General features: G+C 38.4%; 1 protein-coding gene across 1 annotated transcript in view; it reads right to left on the minus strand.

The window, feature by feature from the left end:
- Positions 1-17,440, minus strand: part of SLC13A3 (solute carrier family 13 member 3) — a 60,829-nt gene extending 43,389 nt beyond the window's left edge. Inside the window, exons 1-2 of the mRNA XM_058177470.1 lie at positions 17,115-17,440; positions 1,500-1,765 (exon numbers count right to left, since the gene is read on the minus strand). Coding sequence (XP_058033453.1) covers positions 1,500-1,765; positions 17,115-17,225 — 377 coding nt within the window. The 5' untranslated portion in view covers positions 17,226-17,440. The remainder of the gene's footprint in view (positions 1-1,499; positions 1,766-17,114) is intronic.
- Positions 17,441-18,022: the final 582 nt, after the last annotated feature.

The raw sequence follows: 18,022 nt of genomic DNA on the forward strand, positions 1-18,022 counted from the left end.
TAACAATTAAAACCAGCTAAACTGTACAAAAAAAATATATGTGGCACCAAATAAAGTAGTTACTATGGGTATTATTACCACCAGGAAATGGAGACCTTAACACACTTGTGGGCCCAGGCTGGGCACACAACCAAGACTTTGCAATCCTGTGAAAGGCCAACAGGGCCAGGGTCATTCTGAAATCTGAAGGGAGAATATTCCAGAGGCAGGGGACAGTTGAATGGTATAATTTTAGGGATGTTTACTTAGAAGTTCTTTCCACCAGGAAACTCCAAAATAAATGTAAGTGGGATACAATTATAGATACTTCTAAATGAAATCGCAAAGAAATAAATCTGAGTCTCAAAATGTAAGGGAATATGTGGATGATCTTGAGGAAAAAAGATGCTGCCTAGGAATTAAGCAGCATCTGCCTATTTCCTAGAAAGAATAAGAGAGGCAGGAGTTCCCAGTGACTTAGCGATCAGAGAAAGAAACTTAGGAAGGATCCACCCTATGGATTAAACAGTTAAAATTGGTGGTGGGAATTCTGTACTTTCAGATTTGCAAGACTGATGCCAGCTCTCCCAGGTAAACCAGACAGGGGACACAATCAGATGAACTAATTCTACTTTATTGTAAGTCTACATTATCATAGTCTTTCAAGTGGTTGTGTTTATTTTTATTGTATTTTCCTATGTGGGTAGCAACCTAGAGCTGTCAGGGCATACCATACCATACTATACCATACCATACCATACCATACCATACCATACCATACCATACACCATACTATACCATACCATACCATACCATACCACACACACACCACACCAAACCATACTATACCATACCACACCATACCATACCAGCTTATTTGCAAATGCTATAGAAGTTTTTTAAAACAAATTTACAGGAGTCATGGTGGCACTGTGATTAGAATGCAGTGCGGCAGGCTAACTCTGCCCACGGCCTGGAGTTTGATCCTGATCAGCTCAAGGCTGACTCAGCCTTCCATCCTTCCAAGGTCGGTAAAATAAGGACCCAGATTGTTGGGGGCAACATGCTGACTTTGTAAACCACTCAGAGTGCTGTAAAGCACTATGAAGCAGTACATAATAAGACTAAGTGCTATTGCTATTGTTATTCATCATCCAAATTCAACAAGTTCAAAAGAACCTGACTAAATCCAAACTTGACATGTTTACAAAAAGTGGTATAATGGTGTTAGGCTAAAACTAAGAAAACCTGGGTTAAAGGCCAGACAAAGTTGTGTGCAACCTATACCACAACACTGTTGTTGTGGGAAGGAAGGCAGCAGAAACAGAGAAAACCTTATGCCATCTTTTGTTCCTGGAGAAAAGACAGGAAATAAATATAACAAATAATATGTATCTGGGATCCACACATTTCTGCTATATGATAGATCACTATGAACAAGTGCAATGTTAGTCCACCCCTTCTTTTCTTATTTTGGAGACAACTAAACTCTAGTTTTAGTTGTTTCTGTAGTTACTTACCTGGCCGGTTGGACTCCCACTAACATAAGGATTCTTAATGCAATTCTGCGATGCAGATTCCACTCTTCAATGGCTGCCGCCATGGTCAAGCCACTCAAAAAGAGGAAGTTGGTGTCTAAAAAGTATTGGGGACAAACTTTGTTGGCTGGGAGAATTCCAAGGAAAGGAAACAGAATTATAGGGAGAAGAGCAGTCACTGATAAAGGCAGCGCTTCGGTGCACCAATATATAGCCATCACCAAAATGACATAGAGACATTTTCCTTCCTGCAATGAAAAAAAAAAGTGGGGGGGAATCCATTATAAAGGATTTCTAAATCACTTGGAAAATTGCAAAAACATTTGTAATTCTTATTTTATTCTCATTGATTACAACAGCTATGCTACAAATTAGGTTTCTGTTAGGCTTGCAAGGTAGTGCAGGCCAACACAGCTGGGAATACTAACTCTAACTTTTTTGCAAAAAAATTATTTATTCATTTATTTATTTATTCATTCATTTATCAAATGTATAGAGCGGCTCATTTCATCGAAGTGACTCTGAGTGGCGCAGAACAAATAGGTAAAACTACATATAAAAACCTCAGGTATAAAAAAATATACAAAAATCCCATTAGCAGTATTTATTATTATTGGTTCTTTTAACCAAATTATGCAAATCTGATGGTACCCCCCAACTCTTCTAAAACTACGGAGGGTGCTTTCTGTCATGTTTTCATCAACCCTCCTCTTTCAGACTCAATTTTCATTTATTAGACCATTGTCTATAGGCTGTAGCTCTTCCTTCTTGTCATCAACATTTGTCAGCATTGAGAGTAGCTGCCTTTAAGGAAGCATATCTGTGGTGATGTCTGAGCCAGGCATCTCAAGTTTTTCTGAGGAAAAGTGGGGGCTGAAAGTTTGCCCTCAGATGAACCCTAGATAGAAACAAAGATTAAATATTTCTGTATCTCTTTAATGCCATGGGTGGATTTAAAGCAGCTGTGGTTCTCTATCACCTACAGCCTGCTTTCCTTGCCCCTACCCATTGTGCCAGCCTAGGCAAATGCTGACATTCTCTATGGTACGTTATATACCAGTTCTGCAGCTCAGCAGAACTAGGTACAATTTTCTTGTGAAGACTAAAGCCACTAAAGACTAAAATATGCATATCTTCATACTTATACTTATACTTATACATACTTCATACTTCTGCACTACTATTAATCTTCTCATAGTTCCCATCACCAATCTCTTTCCATTTATGACTGTATGACTATAACTTGTTGCTGGCAATCCTTATGATTTATATTGATATATTGACCATCAATTGTGTTGTAAATGTTGTACCTTGATGAACGTATCTTTTCTTTTATGTACACTGAGAGCATATGCACCAAGACAAATTCCTTGTGTGTCCAATCACACTTGGCCAATAAAAAAATTCTATTCTATTCTATTATTATAATAGTGATCTATTATATTACAGTTTGACTATAAACATGAAGTATCTGAATTATGTAAAAGGAGCTTCAGAAGTGTGGTTTATTATAAGTGCATGATACGTTATTTATCGTTTACATGAGCACTCAATAGATTTCTTCTTTTTTTTTGTATGGATTTAAGGCTGAAAGAAGAATTTTAGGTTAAAGGTATGCATCAGATGGATTAACTTCATTAATGGAGAGGGATCAGATAGGAGGGATCAGATAAGAAAATAAAACAAAACAGTCATTCAGGTGAAAAAAACCAAAGCATGAAAAGAGTCAAGGAAAGAAAAACATTATCATTCAATATTTCAGAAGGGCTGGGCATATACTGGAAGGGAAACTACACAAGCTGAACTAAGAAATCTATATAACTGAGTTGGAAACAAGAGTTGAACTTACTAGAGAAAAAAAATTATTTCAGCCATTGACCAATAGAAGTGCTAGTAAATAAGTATTATTCCAAGTCACATCACTTACATTTCTGCAAGTGATTAATCTTTATTCAAATACAGAAGTCACAACCACAGGATCACCAACTTTAGGCAATGTAATTCTAAAGTTTTGAGAACTGACTGGAAAGAAGTATCATACGTAATTTGAAAAAATGGGAATTTCCGGTCCTGACAAATGGGCTATTTGTGTTCTCCATCTGTTCTTCAGGTTTCCAAAAAGATTTCCAAACATATCTATCAAAGCAAACAAATTTCCCATCGCTCAATTTTAACATAAATTGGTGTGATGATGCTACATATTTTCATATTTGGTGGACTTGTAAGGATATAAAGGCCTTTTGGATAAAAATTTGGTGGATTTTACAAAATGTTTTGAAAAAGAAGATAAAGTTCCTGCCGCAATTTTTTTTGTTGGGAATTATTACGGACTGTACAGTAATTGAGACTAAATTGATTTTAAATCTAATAACAGCAGCAAGATTACTAATAGGACAATATTGGAAGAAAAAAGAAGTACCTACAATAGAAGAACAAGGGCAACCAATAGATTTAAACTTAATGTAAACCGCTTTAATCTAGATTGCAGAAAATACGACTTCTGCAACAGAATCATCAGTGCTTGGAATACTTTACCTGACTCTGTGGTCTCTTCCCATAATCCTAACAGCTTTAACCAAAAACTTTCTACTATTGACCTCACCCCATTCCTAAGAGGACCATAAGGGGCGTGCATAAGCGCACAAACGTGCCTACCGTTCCTGTCCTATTGTTTTTCTTTTCTTCTTCCTATATATGTTTATATGTGTATATACTATATAATCTTTTTGTATGATGTTGTGACAAATAAATAAATAAATAAAATAAAATAAAAAGAATGGATATTGAAAGTTGCCAATTTGGCTGAGATGGCGAAGATATCAGCCTTTTTGAAAGACAATACGCAAGAAAGATACTTAAAGGAATGGAAAAAATGGATTGACTATATTCAACGTAGATATCAGACTAAGAGTTATCAGACTGTTTTTGAATGATTATGATGTATTATTTTTGATTGCTTTTGGGGGAAGTTAGGAATTGATGATTGTAGGGGTATAATTAAGTTGGGACGAAAAATTTTTAGCATATGTTTGTTTTATTTTTAACTATACCTTGTGCTCGTTCCGGGAAGTCGGGGAGGGGTTGTGAAGGAGGGGAGGGGAGGAGATGGGGAAAGGGGGGAAATTTTCTGTAAAACTTTTTGAATAAAAAAAATTTTTTTTTAACATAAATTGGGAACCAAAGTCGCTGCACAAAACAGCCATGTGGTGAATTTGGTCAAAAGACATCAGTTCCCATGAAAAGAGAGAAAAGATGTAAATAGCATCTGTCTTGATTCTACCAGCTTTGACATCTGCCTTACTGTGCTCTATGACAATGACCAATTAATTTTGACCCAGCCTCTGAATTAGTTCAAATGTTCTTTTAAAAAATAATTATTTGACTTGTTTAACATTCAGAATGACTTTTTTTGTTACAAATGAAAATGTTCTTATGAGCCTTGTGACTGAGTTAATTTTCCAACCATGTAATAATTGCCAGCTGAGTTGTGTTTTCCTCAGTTATGCAAGACATGTTTTACATAATCTGTTACCACAGAGGAAAAAGGAAGAATATTTGGCAGTTCGAGTCTCACCAGCTCAAGGTCAGCCTTCCATCCTTCTGAGGTGGGTAAAATGAGGTCCCAGATTGTTGGGGGCAATATGCTGACTCTGTAAACCGCTTAGAGAGGGCTATAAAGCACTGTGAAGAGTTATACACTGTGAAGAGTTATATAAGTGCTATTGCTATTGTTATCCCTTATTTATTTATTTTGGACTTCTATTGCCATCAGTGCAGACAGAATGCCAATATTAAGAGATTGCAGGACTAATTGCTCAATAATTGCCCTGAGTCCTTCGGGAGAAGGGCGGTATAAAAATCTAATAAAATAAATAAATAAAATAAAATACCTTTTAATGTCTATCTTTGCTATAACTTTGTATTTAAACAACAGCAGGAGTTTTCAATTACAATTACAAAGACTGAGTTCCATCTCAACAACTCGGAGCTGAGTAAGATGTCACTACAGAGGACAATGGTCTACAGCAGGGTCTCCAACCTTGGCAACTTTAAGACGTGTGGACTTCAACAGCCAGCTTTGCTGGTTTACAGAATGCTCTAAAAGAGACCATGATATTTCTGTGCGTTCTTCCTCCTCCTCCTCTCTCTCCTCCCACCCATTCACTGGTTGTTGTTGTTTTGCCTTTTCCTCTTCTATATGGCATCATTTTTTCCAGAATTACAGTATATAGGTGGCAGAAAAACTGTGACAAGAACTTTTTCAATATCAGAACAAATTGTGGGTCTCTGTGGAGAGTCTTGTGCAAGCTCAAGTGCAGGCCTCAACACCAATAATCACAGTGGCCTGTTTGGTGAATTATCTACCTCCTTTCAGGGTATAGTTAGTAGCTGTGTACAGGTGGTCCTCAACTTACGATCACAACTGAGCCCATAGTTTCTGTTGCTAAGTGAAACATTTGTTAATTTTATTGCATTCTTTGCATTTGTCTTATTGCATTCTTTGACAAAGTGACAACATTAGTGGACCAGAGGAATGCTGTCGCTATAATTTACTTGGACTTCAGTAAAGCATTTGATAAAGTAGACCATAACCTACTACTAGATAAAGTAGAAAAATGTGGGTTAGACAGCACCACCACCAGATGGATTCATAACTGGCTAACCAACCGCACTCAACATGTAGTCCTCAATGGAACTACATCCACATGGAGGGAAGTATGCAATGGAGTACCCCAAGGCTCTGTTTAGGCCCAGTACTCTTCAACATCTTCATCAATGACTTGGACGAGGGGATAGATGGGGAACTCATCAAATTTGCAGATGACACCAAGCTGGCAGGAATAGCCAACACTCCAGAAGATAGGCTCAAGTTACAGAAAGATTTTGACAGACTTGAACATTGGGCGCTATCTAACAAAATGAAACTCAACATTAAGAAAACTAAAATCATGGCATCCGGCCCTCTCAATTCCTGGCAGATAGATGGTGAAGAAATGGAGGTAATGAGAGATTTTATTTTCCTGGGCTCCAAGACCACTGCAGATGGGGACTGCAGCCAAGAAATTAAAAGACGCTTGCTCCTGGAGAGGAAAGCTATGGCAAATCTAGACAGCGTACTAAAAAGCAGAGACATCACCCTGCCACCAAAAGTGCGTATAGTCAAGGCTATTGTTCTGTCTCCTTCCCCACTTCAGACCCACGAGCTGGCCTTCAGCCAGCAGATTCATGGCTCTTATCAGTCCTGGCAGAGAAGTCGCAGCTGCCTGCCAAAGTTCAAACAAATGACTCACGTAGCAAGACTTTCAGCTGTTTTTGAAATGGATCAGCTAAACTTTGCTTCCCGTGGAGTGAGAGCAGTCACAAAGCTCCTTATATATCCTGTGGGGTGGGGCAGGAGCTTCCCTTTGATGACGCCGCCTCTCTAATCTTCTGAAGTGCAGGTCAAGCCAAGCTTGATTATTATTATCAGCTGGGTCTGAAGGCATAGCCTGGGGAAGGGAGGAATCAGGGGATGACGGCCTCATTACGTCCTCCGACTGTTCTGGTTCTGGCTCCTGGAGCTGAGCCAAAGGAATCGGTGCTCCCGAGGTAAGCCTTACCGGCCCTTCCACCTCACTCTCTGAGTCACTGTCGGGCATGGGGCCAGGTTCGGAGCTGGAATCACAACAGCTATGGTTTTCCCAGTTGCAATGTATGGCTGTGAAGGTTATTTATTTATTTATTTATTATTCGAATTTATATACCGCCCTATCTCCCAAAGGACTCAGGTTGGACCATAAGAAAGGCTGAGCGCCAAAGAATTGAGGCCTTTGAACTCTGGTGCTGGAGAAGACTCCTGCGAGTCCCTTGGACTGCAAGATGAACAAACAAGTCAGTTCTAGAGGAGATCAACCCTGACTGCTCTTTAGAAGGCCAGATCCTGAAGATGAAACTGAAATAGTTTGGCCACCTAATGAGAAAGAAGGACTCACTGGAGAAGAGCCTAATGCTGGGAAAGATTGAGGGCAAAAGAAGAACGGGACGACAGAGAACGAGATGGCTGGATGGAGTCACTGAAGCAGTGGGCATGAGTTTAAATGGACTCCAGAGGATGGTAGAGGACAGGAAGGCCTGGAGGAACGTTGTCCATGGGGTCACGATGGGTTGGACACGACTTCGCAGCTAACAACAAGAAGAACAGTGTTTCTCAACCTTGGCCATTTGAAGTTGTCTGGACTTCAACTCCCCAGATATGGTGACTGGGAATGGTTGGTGACAAGAAGGCAAATAAATTGTAAGTACCAAAACCCAGTTTTGAAGTACTTATTACATATTGTATGGTGGTGGGAGATAAGCAATGTGATTAGCCATTTTATATTGGATCGTGTTCATTATTTGTTGGATATATACAATAAAATTCTATAAATAATAATAAAATAAAAATCAAGAATAGCAAAAACATAGCTTGCTTTACTGTAAACTATGAATGTGGTAGAGTAGGATAAAAGTAAATACAATTACAATAGCAAAAAAATAAATTGTTTAATAATGGTGCAAATGAATTATTTTCTTATGAGGTACTAGCCAGTGCAATTTCAAATCTTAGAATTTCCAAAACCTTCCTTTTTTCAGATTGTTTCAGAGCAAAGAAACAGATTAACATGCTGGCTGAACAATTCTTGGATTTGAAGTCCCCACATCTTGAAGGTTGAAAAACACTCCCTACAATTAATAACCTGACTAACAAAACTGGGGTGTATTCCCTTCCATCTACAAATAAACCTTGGGCTATGCTACTGCAGACTGTCATCTTCTGTAACTTTAGAGGGCAGTGGGCAAGATGATAATACCGGTATTAGAATTCCCTTCTCTATCTCTGTCTCCATTTTAAGCCCTTTTTATGGATTCCGTTGCAACATTTGTGCGTTTGCCTTCTCAAAATAGCTGGAAATCTGCAATTGATGTTCAGCAAAAGTGATCAGTGAAACTTCTAAAATACACCGTGGGTGTGTGGGTGTGTATATGTGCATGTCTTTGCCTTTGTCTGTGTTTGCATTTGTGTCTGTGTCTGTGCATGCAATTCTAGGGTATAGGTTGCTCATCTCTGTGTTATACTCACAGAAAAGCAAACACTAGAAACAGGGGTTTGCCAATAAAGCTATTTGGCAAGAGTCAGGACAAAGAGAAAAAAAAAAGTTTTTCTGCAGAATTAATACTGAGAAGTCACTATTATAATAGAAGACATGCGGATGGCCACTAGGGGCAAAGGACTTCAAAACAGAATCAACAGATTAATGGAGAATTATTGGCTACTGCTTATTAGGTATGTGCTGCCTCCACTTTCAGGAACTGAAATTCAGGAACTGTCTCTGAATTATCTCTTACTGGAAGGAACAACAGGAGGAAGCTGGTACTTCAAGCTTTGCTGCTGTATCACTCGAAATAAATGAACAACACTGTATGTAAGTGGCTGCTAGACTAGGCAAAACTTTTATCTGATCCAGCAAAGCTATTTTGTTTGTTTGTTTTTCAATCAAGGTATAATCCAAGTGCCAGCAGTAATATAATGGAAAGTTTCATCTGGTATAAGCATATGGTACTTAATAGGCTCATGAATATTTGGGTTCCCAACAGGTTCCTTCATATCTGCCAAATTCAACACTCCACCTGACATTTTATACTGAAATAAATAGAAATAGTTTTGTTTTATGAAACTTACATGCCACTGCAACCAAACTAAGGTTAAATATATACATAAAAATCAGAAAGTAACTTTGCGGTCCTGTGTCATGGCAAGTATATGAACTCAATTCAAACAAAAGTATCATATTCCAAGAGGAAAGAATTCACAGTACATCTGGTTTCAAAAGCCTACTGGAAAAACCAAATTTAATCCCCTTTGTAAAATTGCAGAGAAGGCAGATTGTTTGTAAGTGTGCCCTGCTGTCCAGAAACAGAAAAGGACAAAGATAAATAGACGTCATTCAACTGAAGTCAGAAGCTCTTCTTTTAGCTCTTCTATTTATTAATGGATAAATAGTTAGAAAAAAGCAATAGAAGAATATTTTAGTATATGATTATTGCAGCACGATAATTATATTCACAGAGATGCAAAGATTCAACACACAATCCAGTATGGAAGACTGGTGAAACTGACAGATTTTTCTGAAATGGGTAAATTGATTTTTTCTTGATTAGAGTAAAGATATTAACTACATGTAACGGTAACTCGAAGGAAGCCTCTTGTGGTCTTTTTTGCCTAAAATTTTAAGAAATGAACTTCTGATTTATGGTTTTGAGGATTAGATAGGATAGATTATAGAAAGAAGAGTAATATGATGTAACTTTAGAGAGAGAAGTTAAATATATTTGCACAGCAAAACTGCTGTGAAGAATGTCAGATGCTACTACTTTATATCTTTTTTCTTTATTTTTCTATTTTTTTAACTTTTTCCTTTTCTCATACTTTTTGCTTTTTCTTTGATTCTTTCTTCCTTATTTTATGTTAGTTTGTATTAATTTTTATCTTCTGTAAATATTTTTAAAACAATTGTGAAAGAAGGAAACAAAGAAAAAGAAAGAAGGGAGGGAGGCAGAGAAGGAAGGAAGGAAGGAAGGAAGGAAGGAAGGAAGGAAGGAAGGAAGGAAGGAAGGAAGGAAGGAAGGAAGGAAGGAAATCATAAACAGGACCCAGCACCCAAAATCCCCAGTGTCTGTCTATCATATCAAAAATCTTGAAAATCTCTGCAATTTGATGGGGGAGGGGAAGGAGAGAGAGTTTGCGTTCACAATTCATTCATTACAAAACGGTTATTTCATCTTTCCTAGCAAGTGAAAATGCTAGAGTTCAAATCCTACCAGACTTCATTTCAGTTTAGAAAAGAGACCTGTTTTCTTCCCTGCTGCATAGATCCAACACCATATGAATTTCCTTGGCCCACTGTGCCTTCATCTCTCCTAACACCTTTAGCATTTCAAGACACCATTTTAAAATATACAGATTTTAAATATTCTCCTTTTTCAACAGTAACCTCCTTGGTGTGCCCATACAAAGCTATTCTGATTCTCAAAATCAGAAATTGGTCTCACAGTAAGCACAACAAAGAATATTTGGCTGCTAAACAAAATTTGCCATTTTCCCCAAACTAAAGAAATCTGTTTATTTAAAGAATACAGAAAATGTTATCTTGAGATAGCATAAATCTTTGCATGGAACATCTGTATGCAGACATGGACAAGATTTCAGGCCTGCAGGATATTTCATCCCATCAGAGCCAGGCGCTAAATAGGGGCAGATATTGAGCCTAGAGCTCAATAGAAATTGTATTTCAAGAAAATGGTGCCAATTTCTTGCATTCTTCTATGAATTGTATATTGGAAAAAGAGTGGATATGTACATTCAACATTTAAACTAGACTTTCCCTTAAAGCAGTGTTTTTCAACCTTTGCTACTCAGGAAAGAATGGTTTGGAGCAGGGGTCTCCAACCTTGGCAACTTTAAGACTTGTGGTTTGGAGGAGGAAGTTGCCTGTCTCCTTGATATTAAATGTTTAATTTCTTATCATGTTTATTTCTAATTATATATAAACAGTAGATAGATACTGTTTAATATTTTTCTTAATTATTTGTTTTATTACACATCACTAATTCAGTAGGAATGTCTCAGATAAAGAATATATTTCCTTGGGAGTCAAGGACCTGTTTTCTTAGGATTTTTGATTGGAAAGGAGTTTCTAGTCTCGTTCAAGAAAAATAAAGCAGAAACCCCTTTAGATTTTATTGGTGAGATCTGTAAACTTATAGGAGGAATATCTGGCCACTGGTATTGGAGAAAAGACAAGAATTCTAGTTTCTGCCTTACATAATTTTCATATCTTATTTGTACATAATCCCTTTTCCCATAGATGTCGCTTATGTGATGTAAAAAAAGCACCCATCACACATGAACCATAAAGGCAATTCTGAGGGAAAAAAACAGCTTCCCCTTTTTCATCAGCAGAAATTCTTTATAAAGGACTCAATTATGAATCAACAGAAAAATGAGGGCTTTTATATTCAACAGGAATTTAAGGCAGCATATTTATGAAGTGAAATGTGAGGTCATAAAAAAAATTGTGAAAGTTTAAGTCCATCATACTCTAAGGCTAAAACTAGTGAACTAGGAAGACTTAATTCTTAGTCCAGATAGATTTTTTTTGTTGTTAAAGAAAACATGACCGATGTTCCCAATACTCAAGGCTGGGAAATAAACAGCCAGGAGTCTTTGGCCTCAAAAAGATAGAAGGAAAAGCCAAGGATTTAAACCTCAGGAGGTGTCCTATAGACACTTTTAGAGAACACCTTTCGGGGAAAAGCTGTAATTAAACTGTCTGGTATATCTCATTCAAAAGTACAGACATTAAGATTATTCATACTAAAGATTTTCATCATCACCCAACCACTGCTGAGGTGATATATTAAATATGGATGGTGCTATTGGTCTATAGAATAGATAGCCTTATTGCCAGGACAGATAACATATGAACTGTGTCATCCAACCAGTTGCAGAGCATGCTTACAATTGGGACAGGGATTTTTGCTAATATTGTTTGGTACATTGATGATTTACCATATTGTAGCCTGAATTGCGAGATAAGGGGCATATAAATTTGATAAATAACATTGGGCATAATGTAGCTTGGAAGAACTCTACCAGTCCCTAGAGTTTATTTTAGCAAAATGTATGTGTGGCAACAATCTGAATAGGAAACTGAGACAGTTTGACGATTAAAGTATTATCAAGCTAGAAACTAGATGATTGTGAGCCAGTTGGGGGATTTTGGATTAGCCTTCTCGATCCAACTCATCTCATAGGGATGTTGTTGTTGAGAAAATAGGAGTAAGAAGTAGTATTGGGTATGTTTGTCACCTTGAGTTATTTATATATTTAAAAAAAAGGCCAGATTTAAAAAAAATAAAATTAAAATGTTGCTGTTTTTCCTAGCATGTGTCAATTGAGTGCTTGGTTTGCACTACAATTGCTTCAGTTCACATAGCAAAGCTTTCAGTATCTGATGTGACAAAGGGTTCTACTCTTCCACAGGTTGTTGTAGAACCTGATGTGGATTTGGGTTGAGAGAGCTTGGGTTGACCCAAGATTAGCCAGCTGGCTTCCATGCCTCTGCAAGGGCTAGATTCTGGGTTTCCCTTGTTTTGGTGCAGCATCTTTAACAACTATACCAGGGCTGTCAAACTCGCGGCCCACGGACCAGATGCATCACGCGCTAGCCACACTCACACCGGTTTAGCGAAGGGGGAAAAGTCACAATACGTCACATGACGATGCCGTGATAACTCGAGTTTGACACCCCTGCGCTCTACAGTACTACCATTCTTGAGTAGGAAATAAACCTAAATTTCTAATACGTATCAGAAAAGGACCCATTATTTTTAAAACACCAAAAAGTTGATAATCCATAACAGAAGAAGTTGAACAAAATACAGCTCTCAAAGTTTAAATATCCCTCCTCAAATTTCTTTACAGATTCTCTTTCAAACATGCAGGCTTTAAAAGCACTGGACAAATTGCAAGAAAGAACGCAGTAGGGCAGGTATGCTGAAACTTGACTTGTTGCAGTAGAAACCCCATTCACTTATGCCAATGGTCTTATTCTTCTAAACACAAGTAACAGCTTCAGAGTAGGGATTCTTTTCAGGATTATTGCAAGAAAGAATTATACCTGTCTCCTCATCTGCTATGGTCTCATTTAAACTGTCCTGATACTATAGGCATTATTTTAAACACAAGAAGCAATGGGTGGAAACTAATCAAGGAGAGAAGCAATTTCCTGACAGAACAATTAATCAGTGGAAGAACTTGCCTCCAGAAGTTGTGAATGCTCCAACACTGGAAGTTTTTAAGAAGAGATTGGATAACCATTTGACTGAAGTGGTGTAGGGTTTCCTACCTAAGCAGAGGGTTGGACTAGAAGACCTCCAAGGTCCCTTTCAATTCTGTTATTCTACATGCAGGTTGAAACTCATTTCAGATTATATCTACTTCAGTCCTAAGAATAATGTAAGAATACAATATAATTGCTTCATTTTAGGGCTAAAATATAAGAAATGGAAGTTTCCCTAGATGTATAGGCAAAAAGTGCTGCATTATTGGATCCAACAAATGAACTTCCAAGTAAATGGCTAGATAGATATCCCAGCCATCTTAAAACACTATCTTCAATGGTAGAAATAAGGAGCCTTAGTATGCTTCCATTCATTCTGGTTTATGTGAACATGTATTTGAATGCAGTTAGAGAAAGTTTAATTAGTAAACAAAGCTTCTAAAGAGATCCAGTTTGGTGTAATGATTACAGACATCAGGCTAGAAACCAGGATATCGGGAATTCTAGCCCTGTTTTCGGCAAAGCTGACTTAATTACTTAGGGTCAGTCACTTTCTTTTAGCCCTAGGAAGGCAGTGATGGCAAACCACTTCTGAAAATGTCCCAAGAAAGTCGTATGGACTTCTTCAGACAATTGCAGGGAGTGCAGACTGACTTGAAGGCACTAAAAAAAGAAAAATATTCATACCCTGTGAGTTTGATAGCTCTGCCAAGCAAGCAGATCAATGGATGAGGAAATTTAACAGGGTGTCCAGTGATATTAAGAGTTATATTAATACAGGTAGTCCTCACTTAGTAGCTCTCTCAGACAGTGACTGCTTGCAATTATTACAATTGCTGGAAAAATAATTTTGTAACCGATGTCCATATTTACCATCTTCACAGTGTCTCTTTCTCTCTTTCTCAGTTGTATATTCATATTACGTGCATTAATATACCTCATCCTGTATAAAATAGACTATAATTTTATTGGCCAAGTGTGATTGGACACACAAGGAATTTGTCTTGGTGCATATGCTCTCAGTGTACATAAAAGAAAAGATACGTTCATCAAGGTACAACATTTACAACACAATTGATGATCAATATATCAATATAAATCATAAGGATTGCCAGCAACAAGTTATAGTCATAGTCATTTATAGTCATAAAATCATAAGCACATTTGCAGTCACATAATTTTTCACTTAGCAACCACTTTTCTTAATGACTGAGCTGTTAGACCTAATTCCAAACACTAAGTGAGGATTACCTGTAGAAATTTTTGGTGTAAGGAAAAGTACTACCAGCTTCCTATCTGATTGATGGGAATGCAGTTTAGAAGAAAGACAATGTAGCTGAAGAACATTAAATTGTATAAGCAGTTCCACACGGTTGTCCTGAACATATTCAGGAATAGTCAAAATACAATATACACAGTGAGAGGCACAGTCCTTGAAAGCACTATTGCTGGATTTTATTGCACATGATTGTAGATCTTTTAACCTGAAAGATATTTAAAGACTGAAGATAATATGACGGACATTTTCGCAGAAAATTGGAACTGGGTGTCCTAGTTATTGATTTCCCTTGTGCCAACAAAGCTCTGAATATCTCAATTAGAACTTGACAAGGGGAAAAAGAAAAGGATGATAATCCTAGCATTTGTAAGAAAATTCTGTAGCATTTTTCCATGTTTGATTCTATTTTTAAAAAATCCTATTCCACCTCTAATATTATTGTACATGAGTATGTATCATTTATAGATCTATTGAAATAGCCAAAAATAATGTAAAATTACACAGCAGACACTGCATGGAATGACAAATTTAGGAAGCAGGCCAAATAATTGCTTATTTGATCAAATTGTTTTGTACAGTTTTTCTTAAAAATAAATTGCACTGGATTACAATCTTAAACTACTTGCTTGCATATTAAAATGTACAGGACTTACTTATTTTATTCTGAGCATTCTCTCTGGAACATCTTTTGTGATCAAAATATAAAACGTAACCATGAAATATCTTGGAAGCAATGACCAAGAAAAAAGAGACAAAAATTGAAATGAAGTGATGTTATTTTATTAATCAGGTTCGCTTGAAACACAGGAAACAAAACTGTTTGTTTTTGTCACAAGCACTGATAATACCAAGTACCGGTAATGAAATGTCTGCAAGAAAACAACCAAGCTCAGAGAGCACCAAGGACGCCTTATTTCAACTCTGAGCTACAAATATTCCTCTTTATTGGTACAAAAACGTTCGTCTGGACTTGGCATCTGAAAAAACAATAATGATCAAGCTCTGGGTATTTCTCCAAGAAAAATATTCATATCCTTGTGATATGAATGAGAAGCAGTTCTTGAACCAAACTAACTACATTAGTTTTGTAATGAAAAAGCAATCCGGAACTGTGATTTTCCGTTATTTTACAGAATGGAATGAAGGTTTCTCCAATAACTTGAAATAGTCTTCTTCAATTAAAATATTCAGATTTAGGATGCTGCATTAAGAGACAATCTTGTACCAGGGAATCATACCAGAATAGGCTAGAGAACAGTGGCTACAATGTTTAGCTGGAGAGAATTAATTTTGAAGAGAACAGTGCATGGCTCACAGTATTCTTGACTGGGTGGTAGAGAAGAGTTATTCTCCTACAGCTGCAAGTCTTCTAACATAGCAGAGGGGAAACTGGAACTTTAAAGACACAGAAATATTATTTTTCTACAGAGAGTTCAAGATTTGAAGAAAAAAATAATCCTTTGAGGCAAATATTTCTTAGTGATAAAAATGCTGAGGGGAAAAGGGAAGAAACCTGGAAAAGAAGAAAGGAAATACATTTGGTGTATATGATACAGAACAACTATCAGTGAAAGTCAGCTTGTATTTTGAAAGATTCTTAGCTGGAAATGTCAGTTGTCTCCAAATCGCTTCCCTTCAAACACACTGGATTAGAACTGTTTTGAATCATTATGATCTTCCGTCATCAAAAATCATAATTGGCTGGGGTGTGCAATCCATAAATTGTAGGAGACCAAGATCAATCACCAGCAACTTTAAGCTCCTCTGAATTGTTAAGGGAAAAGGCAGCATAAAAATATTTGGGGGAAAAAATAAAGTTTGCAGGAATCAGAAAAGAAGTAATTATTACCACAGAAATATGAATCCTGACAGAGCACAGATTAAGTGGCATGGATTAAGTGGTTGGGAGGTTAAGCAGGACAGTTGATAAAGAGGAAAAGGGAGGGGGGAATCAAAAGTTACCAGAAGAGATGGGGAAGAGGAACAGGGACCGCTGTCAAAGAGTTGCTTCTCAGAATCTCTGGGCTGTTCCAGAGAACAAGTCATTTATGAAAGGGAGGCTAATATTGCTTTACTTTTGCTTAACAACGTTAGTTGAAGAAACAATTAAGACAGAGATGTTAGTTCAGCAAAGTAGAGGACATACTACTCTTCCCCCTACTGCTTTAACTACGAGGTACCAATGGTGTTGACAGTCTGAAAGTTATTTGAACCGAGCTTCCCACACACTAAGAGGAGGGGGGGGGAATCACCTACTCAGACATTGCTTATCTTAGTTAAAGACAAAGTCGGAAAGATTGGGGCCCCAGCTTGGTCGATGGAGCAGCTCGATCGTTACTCCACGGGAGAGGGGGGGGGACACGCAGTCCGGGATCGGGGCACAGAAAGCACGAAGGAAAAGAAGCTTCTCATAGGGGAGTGGAGGTACCCTAGAAAAGGTGGCGGGCAAGGCGTTACCTTGGGGGGAAGGTTGAAGAGGATGGGCAGGAGCACCAGCGGAGCGCACAGAAGCACCAAATAGCGGCGGATACACCACACTTTCTTCACTACGGCTCCCAGCGCTGCCATACCCTGACAAACACCCCACGGGACCGGCTTAAAGGAGACCGACGCAGCGCCCGGACCGAGGTTTTATCTCAGGGGAGGAGGAGGAGGAGGAGGAGGCAGGGTTTTTCCCGGGGGAGGGGGGAGTAGCGGGCCAGACCGGAGCAGGGGGCTCTTCCAACCGATTCCTACTCCGTACCAGCCCTCGGACCCAAGACGAGCCTCCAAGCTCGTTGGCTCGGCTTGGGGACCCGCCCCGTCCCGTCACGCCGCCTCTACTCGCCCGAGACGAGGGGAGTCGAGAGGGCGGTTCGGCTCCGGAACAGCCCCTGCCGAGGCGGGGCCCGGCTCTTTTTAAAAATTGTGCTGGTTGGTTCGTGGGGAGGCGGCGAGAAAAGTGGGAGCAGCCCGGTGCAGAAGTGCAGCGGGGTCAGAGCGGGGCGAGGCCAGAAAGGAACGTTGCATCAACCCTGCTCCACCCAACCCAACCCAACCCAAGGCAACCCAACTCACTCCCATTTCCTGGCAGACCTCGTCTTCTGACCTCAGTCTTTCCCAACGGATGGCCGTCATTTTCGAGCAGGGATAAATATAGATCGTCCTGGACTTAATGCAACTCGTTTAGTGACCGTTCAAAGCTGAAAAAAGTGATCTATGACCGTTTTTCACACGACCTCTGGGACATCCCCATGATCATGTGATCAAAATTCAGAAGCCTGGCAACTTTATTATTTATTTATTTATTTGTCAATCATGTATAAAATAACAGGTGAAAAGTATAAAAAAAAGTATATAAAAAAGTATGAACGTGTCCAGAAATA

Source organism: Ahaetulla prasina, chromosome 3 (genome assembly GCF_028640845.1).
Source record: "Ahaetulla prasina isolate Xishuangbanna chromosome 3, ASM2864084v1, whole genome shotgun sequence".
In the NCBI taxonomy this organism is placed as follows: Eukaryota; Metazoa; Chordata; class Lepidosauria; order Squamata; family Colubridae; genus Ahaetulla; species Ahaetulla prasina.